We start from the raw sequence: 19,078 nt of genomic DNA, 5'->3' as shown, positions 1-19,078 counted from the left end.
GGGAAGGCGCAGACCCAAGTGCCCAGCCTGGCCTGGAATGACGCTGCCAACTCACAGTTAGCTAAGTCTTTTATTTTACTTTTGTGGAGAAACAGTGTTTAGTGACTGGGACCAAGGCCAGGAACAAATTAGTGGTAGAACCAGAATTGGAACTTATGATGTGACTTTTTGGCTAAATTGCTTAATATTCCTCTCTCTGAATATCTTTCTCTGTAAATGATGTATCCACACAGTTAGGGGTGCTGGCAATTACAAGTTTTGCATTTTTAAATCATACTTGATAGGTTTGGTTTGCAATGAGGCTTTGCAAATTGTAACTGCATCCCAGGTTTTGGGTGCCTGTAGGAGGACAAGCCCTACTGGCTGGGCTCATGCCGAAGGACTCTAAATATCTTGCTGAAATCCTGTCTGCTTATCTCCCTTTTTTTCCCTTTTATTAAGTAGCTTTTATGCTTTATTAAACTCTTCCTTATGAAAACTACTGATAAAGTTAAAATAACATCAGAAGAGGCTTGATTCATAACTGTATAGAAGTAACAGCTGAACTTCTATAAGTTTAAGGTATGGTTCTGCAGAGAGCTCATTTTAGCTACTTTTCTGCTCAGTAATATGTCGTCATCTTTAACTGCATGTTCTTTGTTTTTTAGATCTTTTATCCAGAGACTACAGATGTCTATGATAGGAAAAACATCCCTAGGATGATATATTGCATTCACGCTCTAAGGTAATTGGTGATGGGAGTAAAAGTTAAAGTAACTGCCAAATCTAGGAGTGTAAGTCTTGAAATGGCTTTGGGGTAACCAGTATATCAAAATCTATCAGAATTTACAAGTTCATTAATCTAAAGTTGGAGACAAAAGTCCAACTTCGTCAGGACTATTGGGCAAATTATTTTCAAAATAGAAATGAAGGACTATTGAATTTAGTGTAGACATCCCTCTCAATGAGTACACCCCCTCACAAAGTGCACATACCATTTCAAAACACATACTGCAACAGAATCCAAATAAATGAACAAAAACTTAGCATAATATTAGTATAACCATGGGGCAGACGTGCTGATCAGAGTGAAAATGGTGATGAACTGACACCCTTCTGTCCCAAAAAAAGAGCAAATAATTACTGTGTTCTGAGGTAATTAATGTAAAAATTAACATTTTTCCAAGCTTTGAAGTTCTGAGCAACTTGATTTTGAATGTAAAGTCAGGAAGGCTTTGACCACACCACTGAAGGTAGAGCTTAATTTTTTTTTTATGTCCTGCCTTAAGGATTTTCTTGATGTTTAGCACTAAAAGTAACGAACGTTTGCCTCATGCTGTCCCTGGTGTGAGAGGCAGTGGTGTGGGCAGACAGCTCCTCCCTCTTGTGGCTCTCCCAGCTCATTTCCTGCACATGGAGACCTTTTCCTTTCATTACTTTCTTGTGTATTAGGCTTGCAGAGAACATAATTAACTTATGCCCCAAACTCTCTTCTACATTCCTAATGGTGTTCAAAGGCACATCAGCTGCTCTAGGGCTATAGGTCAGAAACTATTCAATACATGCTGTAACTGAAATTTTTTAACATGTAATCCTTGAAATGATGTGCCCACTCTTGCATTCTGCTAAGTGCACTCGCTGCCAATAAACAGGGCATACCACCAAAGTTCATCATATTTCTTTTGAATGCTAGGTGTTCAGAGTTGGTAGCCCTAGTTTGTTTGGGGTTTTTTTTGTCATCTTTGACAAGTGTTGCCACTCGAAATTATTATGCCTGGTGTAATACTAACTGGACAGTATCACCAGGACTGGGGTGGCTCTCACCTAAAACTTAGTGGTGTGGTCTGTTCTGTCAGCAAGTGTCTTGTGTAAGCTTGAAGCGATTTCCTGAAGCGGACGCATGGGGCTTTAATGTTAACCAGCTCAGGCTGACACAGTGGGCTGCATGCCCCTCTGGCCACGTTATGGGCTGGCTCAGACGTTTTGCAGGAGGTGGAAGAACACGATGAGGTTTTCTGATATTTGCTTCCTCATGTATGGAGGAGAACTTTATCAACTGTGGATTTGAATGCTACATGAACAATAAGCCCATCCATTAGGTACCTTCTTAAGACCTGCCTAATCGTTGCAATGGCAATAGCTCTTTTCATGTTGAACTGGATTTTGCAATGGGTTGCCCTTTGGTAGAAGTTTTCCTTTCTCCACCTTGACGTGCCCCAAGATTTATGCCAATATCAGAATTCGTCTGTGTTGTCTCAGCTTTCACTTTCAAGTTTGTCTTGTTTAAATTACTTTTCTTTGCTGCATATCAACACAAAGCTATAACTCTGTACTTATAAGCTATTATTTTAGAAATGGACTTCTTACCAAATGTGTCATGCCACACTGAAGGGGAATAGGCCTGCAAAGCGTTCACGTATGATGCTTTCCCACAAAAGTATAGGGCCCTGAGCCTGCATCCCATGCAGGGTGTAAGAATCGAAGAAACAACTGTTGAGCTTCATTTATTTCCATGTCTTTTCCTAAAATGCATGTTGTAAGTCCTTCACTGGAGTCTTTCAAATCAAACTCCAGTGTCAGTATTGAATGGCACACAGCCTACATTGAAAGCAGTCTGGGAAACAACAGAAATAAGGACAGGGCACTTGCTGGGCCAGCAGCATTCTGAGTTGGGCTGGTGTCAGAGGAACACTGAGCTGCCAGAGTCCAGTTCTGTTCCCCTTCTGTGTTGTTGTAACTACTGACCTGCTGGTGTCTGTTCCCACTGGCTCCACGCCATGCACCCCACTTGCTCTACTCTCTGGGTTTGTCAGACATCCTCTCCAGGGAATCAGTAACAGGGTTCACTGACCCTGGAGAAGTCCGTGTCCCTGTTGTTCTCGGGGTCCAGCACCACAGCATCTAGAAACGGCAATTGCAAGCAGGCTTTTCACCTTTGCAGCTGTAGCATATGCACATGACCACTATATGAAGAATCACCATTGGGTTTAAATGCTAAATTCTAATGCATCTTGGAGCACATGCTCAAATTTCAAAGGCTTATAACTTGGGAAAGCTGAGCACTTTCTCAGAGAGGTGAGGGGTTGACCTACTTCCCATTCTTTCTTAGTTGTTATCAAGTCATGTCTCTGAAGCAACATGATTCTTGAGCTTTCCAACAAAACTATGTAAATTTAACACAGATAGGGTATTTTCTTACTCCCATTCTTGGAAATCCTGAAGCCATGTTTAGCTGAGATTTTTTCCTACATGAATCCATTTATGCACAGTCAGTGTGCATAATTTAAGTGCTTAAAATTGATAAGATAATTTTTAATTGCCCCTTTAAGAAGCATGAAATAACCTTAACTGTGGGTAAGAGAAGCAAAAACCTCCATCTATCCAAAAGGTCTATTTGACATCTGAAATGTTAACATTTCACAGGGAAGGTCTTTGGGTTTTGGGGGTTTTGCTGATCTTTGAGCTGCTAGAGGGCCTGAAGATAGACAATGACTCTAAGCGAAACGGTTTAAATATATTTTTAGGATATGTCCTGGTTCAAGTCTGAAATGAAGACCATTGCACTTACAGTATGTGGAACAACTTGCACTGTCAAATACAGCACTGCTCTGGCCAGGAAGGAGTGACTTAGCAAACGCTTTCTAGACTCCTGTTGAATATAATTACCCTCTTGCTTTTCTCCTGTTGAAACATCAGTTCTTCAAGCCAGGCTTGAAAAATACAAAGGCATAGCTCTCATTTCTTGCACCATTTTTCTTGTGATTTGGATTTGGTCCTGGACTAAATGAGGTTAAGAACTGCTTCATTTAAATTAAGATGCTAACAGTGATTCTTTTTCCTAAATAGCAGTGCTTATGAGATACTTTTTTCCCTAAAAAATTTAGTTTTCAAACAATCTTTGCAAGCAGATCACTGCTACATCCTGGACAAACTATCCCTCTGAAGCCGGACAGCTTCAAAACATTGTTTTCCTAGGAAGCAGTAGAATAACAAGCATATGTTTAAAAAAACAAAAGCACACTATTTTCAGATCTGGTTTTTACGACATGTTATACGTGAGCTAAGCTTAAAACAAGACCCAGGAACCTCTGGCTGACGTGAACTGCAGTTCTGCGTGGGCGATGCAAAGGGAACTTCACCTGGGAACTGCCCTTTCCCCTCTGTTTCTCCCCTGCTCCTGATGCCTCATGTCCAGCTTTCTTAACCCCAAGACCCCCTGCTTTTGATTTTATGTGGGTTCCCTGAGGTTCAAGTTACACTAGAAAAGCATTAAGTGAGCTGTTTCAAATGAAATTATACCTTAATACAGAGTAGAAGCACATTTTCAGCACCACCTGGTGGTTATAAGTTTATCCAAACAAAGGAGCATAAGAAGTAACGCACATGGCTCAGTATCCTCCTCAAAGTGCTGAAAAGCAAAACCATGCGTCTCTAATGTTCATACCGCTTTTTTTTCCTCTGTCTTTTTATTGTAGTGACCCCAAAAAAACCAGCGTAGCCCAGTGATGTTGCTGATCTCCATAACTGTTTGTATGACACCCAGCGCTTCAGCCAGGGCTGTGTCCCTGTCTCAAACTTAAGAGTAAAAGCTCTTAAAAAGCCCACAAGGAAAGACTGGCAGGCAGATCAGGGTAACGGAGGGACCTGGTTCGTTACTATAGTCATGTGGGTTTTTTCCTGCTGTAACTAACTTGCATTTAAGACTGCTTTGAAGGGTGAGAATTGCAGCGGCAATGATTTTGAGGGGCTGCAGCAGTCAAAAGAGTGTCGACCTACATGAAATGTGCTGTTGTGACCATCCAGGTTGTGACGGGGCAGAGGAGTAGCTGTGGTAGCGTGGAAGATGAAATGCTGATTCTGTGTGCTCTGAAATAAATGTGACAGCTACAAATACTTGCTTTGAAATACATCCTGTAATTTGCTAATAGGAAAAAAACCAACCCCAAGAACAAAACACAAAAGGGAAATGTGCCCTTCTAGAAACAAACCCCCCAGCCATAATGCACACTTGCAATGTATGAAGTTGGGGTGAAGTCACTTAAAGAGGTGCAAAATAATCCTTTTGGAGGAATGCATTATTTAAGTCTTGTTTTTAAAATCTACCTTTTTGATCCCTGCTTGCAAAACTCACTTGTTTATTGAATTTCACTGATGAATTATAGAAACACCAGTCTTCTGTAGACAAAGATATGCCTTGTATTTGGAAGATATTGAGAAAATATGTATGTACTCAGCTGTTTTTTCAGATAGCACCCCAGAGCTCTAGGAATAATGAGTATAGATATTTTTCATGCTATATTGAAACAAAAATACTAGTTCCTGGGTAGCACTTAAATTGAGCTTACTTCATTTTCCAAAAGCTAAACAGCTAATGACACAAATATATTCGCGACAGGCTTGGATGGACTTACAGGCCCTTGTTCCTCTACATTTAGTAAGAAGGGTGTCAGTGATTTGAGTGTCTTCAGCTATTAATTAAGGGATGTAATAATGAAGGGCAACGAGGCTGGTGAGGGGTCTGGAGAACAAGTCTTATGAGGAGCGGCTGAGGGAACTGGGACTGTTTAGCCTGGAGAAAAGGAGGCTGAGGGGAGACCTCATCGCTCTCTACAACTACCTGAAAGGAGGTTGTAGCGAGGTGGGTGTTGGTCTTTTCTCCCAAGTAACAAGCGATAGGACGAGAGGAAATGGCCTCAAGTTGCGCCAGGGGAGGTTTAGATTGGATGTAAGGAAAAATTTCTTTACTGAAAGAGTGGTGAAACATTGGAACAGGCTGCCCAGGGAAGTGGTGGAGTCCCCATCCCTGGAGGCATTTAAAAGACGTGTAGATGAGGCGCTTAGGGACATGGTTTAGTGGGCATGGTGGTGTTGGGTTGACGGTTGGACTCGATGATCTTAGAGGTCTTTTCCAACCTCAATGATTCTATGATTCTATGATTCTAAGTCAAAACAGTACATAGATCCAAAGCTATAAGCTGTACTAAAGTGCATTCACATCTTGATTTTTTTTTATTCCCAATATTAGCTTTTGAATTTCTTTAATTGTCTTCTGCTAAGGTTTTCTACTTGTTTACACATCCCCTGTGATCTGTGATTCACTGATAGTGCCTCTCTCTTAGAGATGCTTCTTTGAAACACCAAGTCGAAAAAGACTTCTCTTTATGTAAGACTTAAAAATACAGCATAAAGAAAACTGTGGAGTTAATTTATTCCATATCAGCCCATGAAAGGCCAGGGTTAAAGGACAAGCTTCATAAAAGCACTTCTCTCTTGTACAGAAAGCAAACACCTCAACCACATGCAGGACTTTAAATTCTGATTTTTTTCTTTGCAGTTTATATCTGTTCAAACTAGGATTAGCACCACAGATTCAGGACCTACTGGGAAAAGTAGACTTCACAGGTAATAAACTGCTTATCTAATCATATGTTAGATGGTTTCTTCACCCAGTAAATCTGCTAACATTGTACATATTTTCTATTATGGTCTTTCTCCTCCCGCAAGGTTGTTCTGAACACATCCTAATTAAATAGGTGGGAGGCTGCTATTTTTAATGAATGTCAGTCTCTGAAGGACAGAAGGGAGTGAATTTGCATGGAATACTTGTCATATCTTAGATTCCTTCAAAATGGGGAGGAAAAACTGCTAAGAAGCCCTGGCCACAAGCACTTCCAAAAACATTGCACCCGTATTTGTAGGTATGGTGATTCATAAAAAAAATTCTTATGCTTTTGCTCTGATAATATTTCTTTTTTATGTGAACAGAGGAAGAAATCAGCAACATGCGAAAGGAGCTAGAGAAGTACGGTATACAGATGCCATCTTTTAGTAAAATTGGTGGGATTCTGGCCAGCGAATTATCAGTGGATGAAGCTGCATGTAAGTGTGGCTCTTGTTCTGTTTTCTACTGGATAACTTGACAGAACGCTAACAAAATATTTTCTGTGTTTTAATTCATCTAGTTTGCCATCTTTTAATAAATAATAAGAAAAGCAAGCAAGTTTTCACTGACTATCCCACTGCATTGTTGTTACAAGACCTCCTGCAATTTTTCAGTCTGTATTTTTGAGCATCTCCATTGAACCATAGGAAGTGCTACCAGAAACAAAGATTTCTTACAGTCTTTTGCAAGGGTTTAATGTTTTGGTAGCTAGTGCTCCTCTAGGATGATGAACTGAGCTCTGCGTGTGCCTCTGCACCGTAGGGGGTACAATAGAGACGGCCATGGGAACAAGGTGTTGTCTTCTCTGTACCTCCTTCATGTGATGGGCTCTTGCAGTTTTCCTCAAACACCCGATCAGGTTGCTGTGAGGACAAGGCACTGTTCCAGATAGACAACTCTCTCACGTATGGTGGTGCATACGTGGAGGAACCACTTGCCTCCATGGGCAGCCTTCTATCTGACCGAGCGCTGGTGTGTGACCCACAGCATGGTAGAACCCTGCTCGAGGGCACATCCTGCTGATGCATCTGAAATAAACTTTTCCTTTTTAGGGGGATTGATGCACAGTTATGGTCCTTTTGAGTCTGTCTTGAACAGCTTCCACTCAAAAACAAAATTAAATGCTTTTTTGCTGCCCAAGCCTGTCCATCTGTAAATCTGTTTTTTCTCCATTTCAGTTTATTTGTGGAATGAAGTGATAGATATATTTAAAAAAAAAAAACAAAACCCAACAAACCACCCCTCCTCCCCCCCCCCCCCAAAAAAAAAAAAGCTTGAACTTAAATGACATGAAATGAAGTGTGTCCACTTAAATCCACACTTGATGTCTAGTTATTTTGTTCAAAATCCTAGCCTTTTTCAGAGGGGCAAACTCTGAACAGAAGGGCTGGCTTGAGTACGTTCAACAGCACAGTGGATCGTTGATACAAACCAGTAACAGTACCACAATCTGTACACGGGATGGGGGAGAGGAGGGAAATAAAGGCTGCGTTATAATTAAGTTCCATTGCAACTTTGTTAAACTTTGCAAAGTAGCATAATTGAAACAAGCTGATTCATGACGTTACTTAGTGTGCTGAAATTTCCAGACCTTAACTTAAAACATGCTTCCTTGTGTTGATTCACGTTTTCTGTATTGTGTATTTTGCAGCCTGCTATAGCTTAATATGTGCATGCTTCTGCAAAGCTAGCTCTTGAAATACTGCCTTTGGATGTGGGGGTAGTTTGTCTCCTTTCTTAGCAAATTTTCAGAGATTTAGTGACTACAAAGTACTTTTTCAGGGAGCTTTCTTCCTTCCCTGAAGATGAAAGGGCTGAAACTTCCTTCTCTGAAAGCTTTTTATAGTGTGTGTAGGGTTTCCTTTAACTTCTGAAGTGTTTTCAGTCTTCCATAGAAAAGCAGGGTTTCCTGATGCTGGTTCTGTCTCTTTGGGCAAGGAGTCTGCTGTAAATAACAAGCCCTGCCCCAGAACAGGAAACATCTGCTATGGGAACCCTCATGCACTAGTGAGGTTGGACGTGGAGATCCTGCCGGAGGAAAGGGTTTACCACCCTGCTTCCAAAATGGAGTAAGCAAAAGGATGTATGAAGTGAAGCAACTGCTGATGACTCCTGCTGTGCTGTCAGCAATAGTAGAAATCAGTGTGCAAAGAGTAAGCTGAAGTTCCTTCAAAGCGAGCTTATTCTGCAAGTAACCCCCTCTGTTATTCCATGCTTCTAGACTACTCTTTCAAGTCCAATCAGGTTTCTTACTGTTTCTCTTGGTAGATGGGTTCACAACAACCACCAATACCTGTTCATGTCTTTCCTAACTTTGAATCTACCTGTTGACTACTTTTTGCTACCTCCACTTATGTCAGTGAGGCCTATTAGACAACTGTGGAAGAGATTACGTTCTTCCTATGTGTTGTGTTTTATATGAGGTTGCGGGGATGATATGTGTGTCTAAGAACTCCAGTCTTCTCTTAGCCTGTTGAAGTTGATCTGGGTGTTCATAGAATCATAGAATATCTCAAGTTGGAAGGGACCCGTAAGGGTCATTGAGTCCAACTCCCGGATCCTCGCAGGACTACCTAAAACTAAACTGTGAACTCAGACAGGCTTGGTGCCGTGACCGCTTCCCTGGGGAGCCTGTTCCAGTGACCAGTTGGTTTATACAACCAACTTCTCAGTGAAAAACCTTTCCCTAATGTCCAATCTGAACTTCCTCTGTTTGTAGAGTTCAGTGTCAATGGAAGCAGTGTGTCTTTCTGCTTGCTTCTCCTCCATCATGCCAGCTGCTTATGTTTCCCCTCTGATGCTGTGCTGAACTGAGCTAGAGTGAAATCATTTTAGAACAACTTTCTAGCATGAATTTAATGCTAAACAATGGATGATCCACCAACAGCTAAGTAAGTTCTTCCACTAACTGCCCTCTCTGAGAATGTATAGCTTCACTTCATGCTTGTTGTGGTTTAACCCCAGCTGGCAGCTAAGCACCACACAGGTGCTCTCTCACTCCCCCTGCAGTGAGATGGGGGAGAGAATTGGAAGAGTAAAAGTGAGAAAACTCGTGGGTTGAGTTAAGAACAGGGGAAGCAAAAGCCACACATGCCAGCAAAGCAAAACAAGGAATTCATTCACTACTTCCCATCAGCAGGCAGGTGTTCAGCCATCTCCAGGAAAGGAGGGCTCCATCACGCATAATGGTTACTTGGGAAGACAGATGCCATAACTCCGAACGTCCTTCCCTCCCTTCCTTCCTTCTTCCCCCAGCTTTATGTGCTGAGCATGACGTCATATGGTATGGAATATCCCTGGTGGTCAGTTGGGGTCAGCTATCCTGGCTGTGTCCCCTCCCAGCTTCTTGTGCACCCCCAGCCTACTCGCTGGTAGGGTGGTGTGAGAAGCAGAAAAGGCCTTGACTCTGTGTAAGCACTGCTCAGCAGTAACTAAAACTTCCCTGTGTTATCAACACTGTTTCCAGCACAAATCCAAAACACAGCCCTGTACTAGCTACTGTGAAGAAAATTAACTCTACCCCAGCCAAAAGCAGCACAATGCTTCATTTGTCCATGTTGAGTTTCCAATGGTCTCCTCTTCTGTTCTACTTTCCTAAATTTGTACATACATTTGTATTTCTAAAAACTCAAATTTCCTAATCATTGACAAGCATCTCTTACTTCTTTCATATACTGAAAGAAAATGAAGGCTCTAAACTCAAATATATAGACCCTCAGCTAAACTTAATCCAAAAAAGTGGTTTTTACGGAATGCTTTTCTCCAGTTTAGCAAAACCATGCAAGGCCACATAGCAAGTAAATACTGATAAAATAAGGAAAGATGGCATTTGTGTTTTCCCTCACACATCTCATTGGTGGCATGAAAGTAAATCCCAGACAAGCTGCTGTGGTGATAAATGGGGAGCTGCTGTGTTCCTCCTTTGGGGTAGGATCTAGACAAACATTTACCAGAAATTACATTTTACATAGCAATGACTGTAAAATCTTTGAAATGGATGTGCCACCAGACAGTTGTTGGGGTCTCTTTGTGGCATGAAGGTCTAGATAAACTGTAGCTCTAGAGAAAGTCCTTCATCTAGACTGATCTTGGGGCCAAATGTGTGCAGCGAATACCTGGGTGGGGTGTATTAGCCATTACTCTACACCTAATTCAGCTGCAAGTGGTTTTGATTTTGTACATTCATGTAAATTTGCTGTGTGGAAAAACAAGAGCGTTTCTGAACCTTAAAATCTTGGAGTCAAGCATTTATTTAGTAGTTGAAGTTTTCTTGTTTTCTCAAAGGAAAGGTTTAACACTTAAGCTGGTCAATGGCTGTAGCATGTCTTATGGCACTTTTCCCCCTTTTCCTGTGCAACAATGTTTTGGGAACCCTGCAAAGCCCTTTGGGTGTTCTCCCACCCCCACCCCTTTTGAAGTTTGCTGTCCTGTGGCTTTGCAGGTGACAGAAGTAGAGACCATTACATCGCTGTCTCTCTGGCTCCCCAGCTGCTCGTGCAGATCCTCAGTTAGGAAAGGAGTTCATCCCAGACAGGCTTAGATGTGGTATGCAGGGTTGCACCCTGCCCAGGGAGTCTTAACTATGTTTTCTGGGGGAAAAGTTTCATGGAGTTTGAATTTTCTTATTCTTGTGTAGTATCTTTCAGATATAGTTGGTTTATACAATACTTTCATATGTCTTGTATCGTTATGGACGTGAAAGAAGCTTTAACTAAGAGAAAAACTACTGAAAATGCTTTCAATTCCTGCATATAATTGCCTTCTAAATGACATAGGACTTGAACAATAAAATGTAACTCGTGTCTTATTTTCTGTCAGTAAAATACTAACCCCTAGTTGGAAGAAGGGTGAACATAGAACAGCAACATGCCACCTTTGAGCGGACATTGAGTGCTTTTGTTGCTGTGATCTAGGGGAAGCATTAGGAGTGGGATGCTTGAAGGGGAATATGTAAATTGTTGAATGCATATTAAACACTCATTTCAAATAAATCAGAAGAAATGGTGGCCGTTTTAATAATAAACAGATACAAGGAACATGTATGGGAGGAGGAAGGCTTCCAACTTGGTGTTCTGAAAGCGTCCCGGGTGAGGTAGGTGTCAGTCCCAGGGAATCAAGCTGAAGGAACAGAGATCTTGCATGTGGCAGCTGACTGAATGGGCAGGAATTAGATACGTTGCAGTTACTCACATGATCATACATACATACATACAAGCTGTTGTTCTTTGATTCTTTTACTGCTACTTCTATTAATAGAATTATTTTGTTGTCTTGCAACAGCTAAGTGATTCCCTGTTGATTGGTGATTTCCGCAGATTTAATTAAGGAAGTTCTGTTTCTACTGTCAATCACGTCATTTGCTTTTCCTTTTTAAAAGAAGCCTGGGGTCAAGGAATTAAAAGTATTTGAATGGAATATATTTTGCTTACTGAAATTTTGGGTTGTGCTTTTAATTTTAGTGCATGCAGCAGTAATAGCAATTAACGAAGCTATTGAGAAGGGAATAGCTGAGCAAACCATTGCAACTCTGAGGAACCCAAATGCAATGTTGCTAAACGTGGATGAAGAACTTGCACAGGACTATCAGAATGAACTCTTTGAAGCTAAAAGGAGAAAAGAATCGAATGCAAGACTTAAGGTAGTGGTATTTTATTAGCATGCCTAGTATACACGTTCCTTCGTGTTGCTTCTCATGCTGTAGTATCACCATTTTAAAAATTAAGTTAAATTAATTTTAAAAATTAGTGCAACTAGGAAAAAAAATACTTTTAAGCTAAATAAGATAAATAATGGTAATGCAACAAGGTGACAGCCCATTTTATAAATATATGATTACTATGAGTATGTTGTAGCTTAACTTTGACCAAAGAATTAAATGCTGGAAGACTAAAAACAAAAACAGACTGGTTTTCCTCTATCAATTGCTTTAGAAATTACAAATTTTCTGTTTAAAAAGTTGCCAAAAAAGATACCTTTTTTGAGCATAAAGTATAATCTCTGCCACAGATCTTTAATGTGAAATTATTTGCTTTGTTTTTTGCCTGAGATCTAATGCTTTCTGTAGTTGAAAAATGCTACACTATATTTACACAACTATTTTACAAGAAGCAGAAAATGCTTTAAATATTGTTCAGCCAGTTACCACAAAGTGCTAATTTCTTTGGTTCATGCGGTCAACAAATTCCTTTACAAATACATCCAGCAAATATTTCAGCTGATGCAGTTTTAATGACTCCCACTGATAGCTTTTCTCGCTGCAAAGATTTGTGTGTACTAGCAACAATTTTGTTTTCTCAGAACGGTTCAATCTCTGAGGAGGAGAGAGATGTCTACGAGGAGCTGCTGACACAAGCTGAGATTCAAGGCAATATCAATAAGATAAACAGTAAGCCATTCTGGATCCTTGCGGAAGTGTGAACGTAACACATGATCTTCCAGATTCCAGCTGAACATGACTTGAATCCACAGGAACAAGCAAAATATTTCTGCGGAAACTTATGAAATACGCAGAAGTAGCTAATTTCTGTCTACAACAGTTTTTTTTTCTTGCTGCTCCTTCTCTACTAATCATTTGGGGGGCTAATGTCTGTGTTTGTGGTTTTTGCTGTAAGGATTCCTCAGTTCAGAATCGAATCATTTATTGCCTGCTCTGTTTCCTTACGTTTGAATTCCTTTTGTGTGCAGAATACTGTAAATTTTGACCCCCTCTTCTATATAGAGCCAAAATTCATTCATAAGCTTCCAGTTAGCTGTGATTGAACTGCTCCCACATGGGCTCGCACAGAGCCAGAAACTCCCTTCGTAGGATTGGTCTCGAAATAAATAATCCTCTGCTGGATAAAGACTGCCACCCTAGCTGGCTTTTACAAAAAGTGAGATGCTGACAGCAATGGACTTTTTTCCACAAAAGCGTATTTGCTGTTTATGAGCATTGTTTTCATTTCAGTTCACATAGCTTTAGTCCAAGTGAATGAGGCTATTGACCGGCAAGATGAAGTGGCGCTGATGGCAGGTTTGAACCGTCCTGCTCTGAGCCTACTTGAAGTTCTGCCGCAAAATTCCTCATGGTACCTATTGCAATTGTGTGATTCTAAAGAACAGAAAATGCAGGTAATTGAATGGAACGGGTATTATGCATCAGTTTGCATTTTTTTAGCTGATTTTAATCCAGAGAGAAATTGCCTTTACTTGTACCTTCAACGTCACTTAATGAAACAGTTTTATAAAGGTTTTAGAATAACTGATGTACTAATTGACGCCAAAGTAGCTGTATCTGCTCCAAAGAGCATGATGCCCTTATAAGTAGTTACTAAGATATAAGAAGAAAATTTTAGATATAGCATGCAGCCCCTAATACTATGTTTGCTTTGAAAATGAGTTATAACTTGAATACAACAAAAGGTAATATTGAATCATTAACAGCAAATTAGTCAGTTGGGTTTTAAGGAGAAAATCCATCATTTTGAGTAAGATGAAAATCAAAGGGAAAGATTAATGTTCTGTTTACTGTGACATGGTATTTGATGCGCAGGGAATAGTACAATCAAATCCTAGTGTCCCATCAAGGGGTTTTAGCCCTTAACTCCCATCAAACTTAAAAGCATAATTAAATCTTTTTTTCTGATCTGTTAGATAGCAGGGGTTCCAAATATGCTCGACAAAAGTGAAATACAGAAAGAAGTTAGTGTTGCCAATGCGGAAGCTGAGGCTCACAAGCTTAGTGAGTAACTGTTTTAATACTCCTTTTTTTACCATCACCGTTTAATTATGTTAAGCTGATGAATTGAATCCCCCATTCCTTGCATGTAAACAAGGTTTCTTAAACTGAAACCATATGCGTTGCATTTTATTTTTGTAACTGTTCTTCTCAGTGTCACAATTGCCAAGTCACCAATCTGTGCTGTATTGGATATATTCTTTTTATCTGAGGTATCTTTTTTCTTTTAATAACTTGAGCCACTGGTAAACACATTGGCTAAAACTGAAGACAATGCATGGCTTGATGGCTAGAACAAATATTTATCAGTGCAGTATTAATCCTTACGTGGGAGCGATGACCGTCCTTGTAGAATTAAAATAGAATGATCACATGGAAGAATATTTTGCAGTCACATCGCAGAGGAAATTTATTCTCACTTTTAGACATATGTACCTCAATCTAACCTGTTCTTAGCCTGCTAAGACTGTCACAAGACACAAGTTACAGTTTGTAAAAAATATAGTTAAGGGGGATCTAAATTTGCAGTGCATGTATTGCTGCTTTTGACTGGAAACTTCTTTGCTAGGAAGTTCAGCTTCAGTTAAACTGCTGTCATTTCATGCTATATCTGGGCATGGCTTACTGGCTGTTTTGTCTCTGGTATTATTTCTAATGCTTTGAATCCAGGCTGATTGCTTTTGTCATGTGACTTAAAGGCTGTACTGTGAGGTCAACTTAAGCCAGAAGCTAAGTTTGACTTACTACCTCAAAAGTTAGCCTATTTAGATTCATTAGGTGTGGTGAGCCATACTTTCTCCAAAAGAGTTGCTCCTTGGTAAAGAAAATGAGGAAGGAAAATGTGATGTATGAAAAGTAGTAACAGTGATCTGGAGAGCAACTTATTTCTTGTGTTTCATTTGAAAAGGAAAAAATAATGGGTTTTGTTACTGGAATGTGAACAATGTAAAGTGTGTTTTGCAAGTTGCATGCTCAGTTCCTGAAGTAGAAATCAGTAGCTTGGTTATTCACTGCGGAGCTAGTCTAGTCCATTTGTGGACTCTGACTCTTTTCCTCTTTGCTCTTTTCTCTAAAAAAGCATGCACACCATAGCTTTGAGAGCCTTTGCTTTTTCTAACCTCAGGAAGAGCCAATAAAGAGAGCCTTCAAGAACAACATGGTGCCATATGACCATGCTTCAGAGCAATTGAAATGAGAGGCAAGGGGCTTATTTAGGTGGGCCTGGTTACTTAGAAAGGTTTTCAAAGTCGTTGTGTTGTATAATCAGATGTGAGTGTTGCTGCATACATGAACTGTGGATGGTGTCTGCTGTACAAGCAGTCTTGTACAGACCTGAGTAGTCAGTGGTGACTAAAAGCGATTCCCTGGATAATAGTATACAGAAAAGCCGTAAGATAAGGTGGAGGAGATGGGGGTTATTTTGCTGATGGAAATGGCATTTACATAATTGTCATTCTTTACTCCGCCACACGTGCTCTAACCTTCAAGGTTGTTTCCCTTTGCGCAAGACCAGAGCAGTCCCTTGTACAAGGTGTTCCTGGGTGTGTCCTGGCCCAGGTTTCTTCAGAGTTGGCTCCTCCAAGTGTGCAATTACAGTGGCTGTGACTAAGCTCAGGGGTGTTGTAAGGTTTCTGCAGCTACCCAAGTGGGAAGTGTTTTTCAGCATTTTTCTGCTGGGGTTCAAACCTCTGCTGAAGTCAGTTCAGCAAAAAGCAAAACAGGCGAGTTGTTCAGGTACCGAAAAGGGTTACATTCATACTCCTCTATGGTGGTCAGTTTAATTTGAAAATTGAGCTGTAGAGAAGGGGATAATTTCTAGGTGGCAGTGCTTGTGAGGACTGATCTTCCACACCGTTAAACAAACAAACAGGTGATGGCATGCAGAGGAAGTCCTAGAAGCCATAGCATGTCATTTTCCATCAGTTCAGCCTCTGAAAATCCCAATCCCCCAACGTGTTTGGCTGATTTCTACCAGGCCTCCTGAAATGAACAATAAAAATGTCATTGGTGTTGCAGGACAGACTTGTTCTAGCTAGCTGAGTTAGGTCCTGCCGAAAAGAGGAGGCAAGGGAGGAAACGCGGTGCAGAAGGAAAGGTGCATTTGGGGTGAAGCAAGACTGCGGTGCTGGAGCTGACATACCCAGCAGTACCTGCTGCAAGCAAACCCAGGAGGGATGCTAGGTCTTCCTCTGTGCTAGGATGGGGTCAGCTCTTTATTTTGGGTTAAAGGTACAATAAGCAGTCTCTAATATCTAAAAGTCCAGAAACTTTAAAGTCCTCCAGTCCATTATTTGCTGCCTACCTTTGAATAGACACTTTTTGCAACATTCAGCAGTTGTGCCTTGAAGAATCTCACACAAATATGTTTTTTTTTTTTCTCTAATGACAGCAATTATATTCTTTGGAATAACTTAATTGTCATCTACATGGCATAAAGAGCAAACGGCATATGAAAATAATAGGCTTTTCTTTCCCTGCTGTTCTCTAGAACTTATAGCAGTTGACAATATCAATACTGCAATTCGTAACTGTGATCCTAGTAAAACACTGGTTGCACTGATGAAACCGGAGGCACAGCTGCCTGTTGTTCACTCATTTGCTGCTGCTGTGTATCAGACTGAGCTGTTCAACCTCCAACAACAGAATGCTGTGGTAAGAGTGAAAAGCTTATGACCTGCTCACTGATGTTATGTAGTCAAACCATGAAAGAGCACAAACATAGCATGTTGTTGTGTAAAATCAGACTTAACTCTCTTGCCATGGTGTTACGTATTGCATGACTGGTTTTGGTTGAATAGGCAATATTGAATCACAGAATTTGTTTCTTGACACACTTTGCTCTGGCTGAGCTCTTGTGTTGCAACAAATAGACTGACATTTTTTAATTGTTGCATGCTTTTAATGAGGACTAACTCTGTTTTATATACTGTGTAGAAAAGTAATCCCCTGCTATGAGGGTAAGACCAGAATAGATGGGACTGTGGGGCAAAAGAAGGAAAGGCTGAAGGGATGCGTAGCAAACCCAGTAAGCTCTATCACCAGTGTTGTGTTAATCTGACATGCCTGTGACTAGGAAATTTGCCAGGCTTTTTAAATCAAGTCCATCTCCTTGGTGGTATCTAGATTGTGTAACTCAAATTTGTTACACTGCTTATTTAGCTTCCTGACTGCGGTACGTTATTGTCCTACAGAACTACCTGGCACATGATGAACTGTCTATTGCAGTAGAAATGTTGTCAGCTGTTGTGTTGCTAAACCAGGCCTTGGAAAATAAGGACATCCTAATGATAAAGAATCATCTCAGAAACCCATGCATTGGCTTCAATAATCTGGAAGAGGAAAACCTTCAACGGTAAAGGTTCATTTTGTCTTGTCTGGATGAGACTTGGCAACTTCTGCAAAAGGATAAGCAGGCATTTTACTAGGTGGGCTGTCCTGTGTTGTGGCTATGAAGTTGAAAGAGCTGCAGGATAAACATCTGTGTTATAAGTTAATAAGGGATAATGTGACAATTGCTGAACTAGTTGTGTATCTGTAAGTATAAGCAATTGCACAACCTCAGATGTTTGAGGGCAGAGGATGCGTGAGGTGCAGGGAAAATATCCTCAGAAAGCAAACATTAAAGTCTGACAAGAATTTTTGCAGACATTAACACATGAACCAACCGTAGCTGGAAACTGTTAATCAGTAACCTCTCTGCAATAGTGAAAGATCTTTGGAATGAGGTAGTGTTTAATGCCTTAAGGTCCAGGAGGTCCCTTAAACCATGGCTGACTCTTTTCGCTTGAGAATTACAAAGGTCTGAAAAATGTAGCATAGTCCTGCTTGCTAAAAAGCTGAGTACAACGCTGTGGCACGCGTGCATGTCCAACATTAAATTACAGCCTTCACTCAGCTGCCAGCTGCTTGCACTGCCACATGCCTGACTTGTCACAGCCATGTGCTGCTACCTTTTGCATATCTGCAAAAAATATCAGGCAACACTACAATTTGTGTGAGACCTGAGCACCCAGCATGTGGAGGAGGGTGTGGGAGCATGGGCTGATTCTTGCCTTTCAGTCACGGGTGTGACGTCCATGTGCTGCAGGAAGGCATTACTAGGCAAAAGGGACAGCAGTGGCTGAAGATCTTCACCAGACTGCCAGGGGACGTGAATCTGAGAATGGTTCTTGCTACGTGTCTCAAAGCTGGAAGGAGGGCAGTCAGGACAGGAATAAGAGGCCAGTGTTTTGATTAGAGAGAGCAGAATGCCGTAAGGTGGAGCAAAATCAATCTGCCACTTGGCCTCTGCTAACGTGAGGTGGTGCTTGTGGGCAAGAGAAGCAACGTTATAAATATACAGAAATGGGCCCCAGAGTGTCCCAAGTGCAGCATTTTTGGCTGGTGTTACTGTGACCTGATCTTTAGATTAAGCTGCCAGTCAACACAAACGAAACACTAGGAATTAGTTGGAGTAGAGAATAAAATAAAACTTTATTATGCCATTATGTAAATCTGTGCTGCCAACCGTATGTTGAATATTGCAGGAAGCTTTGATTGCACAATGCCAGAAGGAATACAGTAGGCCTAGAAAAAGTTCAGTGAGGGAGTTGATGTTCAATGGCTTTCTACCAGAAGAGATGAACTTGTTAGGAATGTGTTTCCTAGAAGAGAGAATTTAGGGGAAATACGACATAGGTCTGCAAAAGTGTGCATGTTGTGGGGAAGGTTAATAAAAGCTGCCAGCTTCTCTTATAACTTTAGTTTTTATTTTCTTGTGAGAACTGGAGCGAGAAAAGTTTGGACACTATCAAATATCAAATTAAAAATTTATATAAGAAACTACCATCTCACAAAATATGTAAATAGTGGGACTCATTCCTCAAGAATATATAAGATTTCAAACTAGAGTAGATAAATTAATGGAGCACAGCATTGTTTCTAACTATTAAAGTGATACA

The 19,078-nt window shown here is 40.7% G+C and overlaps 1 protein-coding gene across 5 annotated transcripts in view; it reads left to right on the top strand.

The window, feature by feature from the left end:
• IQGAP2 (IQ motif containing GTPase activating protein 2) overlaps positions 1–19,078 on the top strand; it is a 132,147-nt gene that overhangs the window by 68,185 nt on the left and 44,884 nt on the right. The window contains exons 5-13 of one of the 5 annotated variants that reach the window (XM_076361609.1): positions 648–724; positions 6,314–6,381; positions 6,745–6,858; positions 11,881–12,059; positions 12,719–12,806; positions 13,368–13,531; positions 14,054–14,141; positions 16,627–16,790; positions 17,330–17,490. In XM_076361609.1, the coding sequence (XP_076217724.1) occupies positions 648–724; positions 6,314–6,381; positions 6,745–6,858; positions 11,881–12,059; positions 12,719–12,806; positions 13,368–13,531; positions 14,054–14,141; positions 16,627–16,790; positions 17,330–17,490 (1,103 nt within the window). Of the gene's footprint in view, positions 1–647; positions 725–6,313; positions 6,382–6,744; positions 6,859–11,880; positions 12,063–12,718; positions 12,807–13,367; positions 13,532–14,053; positions 14,142–16,626; positions 16,791–17,329; positions 17,491–19,078 lie in introns of all 5 variants that reach the window. The other 4 variants (XM_076361608.1, XM_076361611.1, XM_076361610.1 and 1 more) reach the window with 4 other exon arrangements.

This window comes from Aptenodytes patagonicus, chromosome Z (genome assembly GCF_965638725.1).
Source record: "Aptenodytes patagonicus chromosome Z, bAptPat1.pri.cur, whole genome shotgun sequence".
NCBI lineage: Eukaryota > Metazoa > Chordata > Aves > Sphenisciformes > Spheniscidae > Aptenodytes > Aptenodytes patagonicus.
This window is presented reverse-complemented; position numbering and strand designations above follow the sequence as displayed.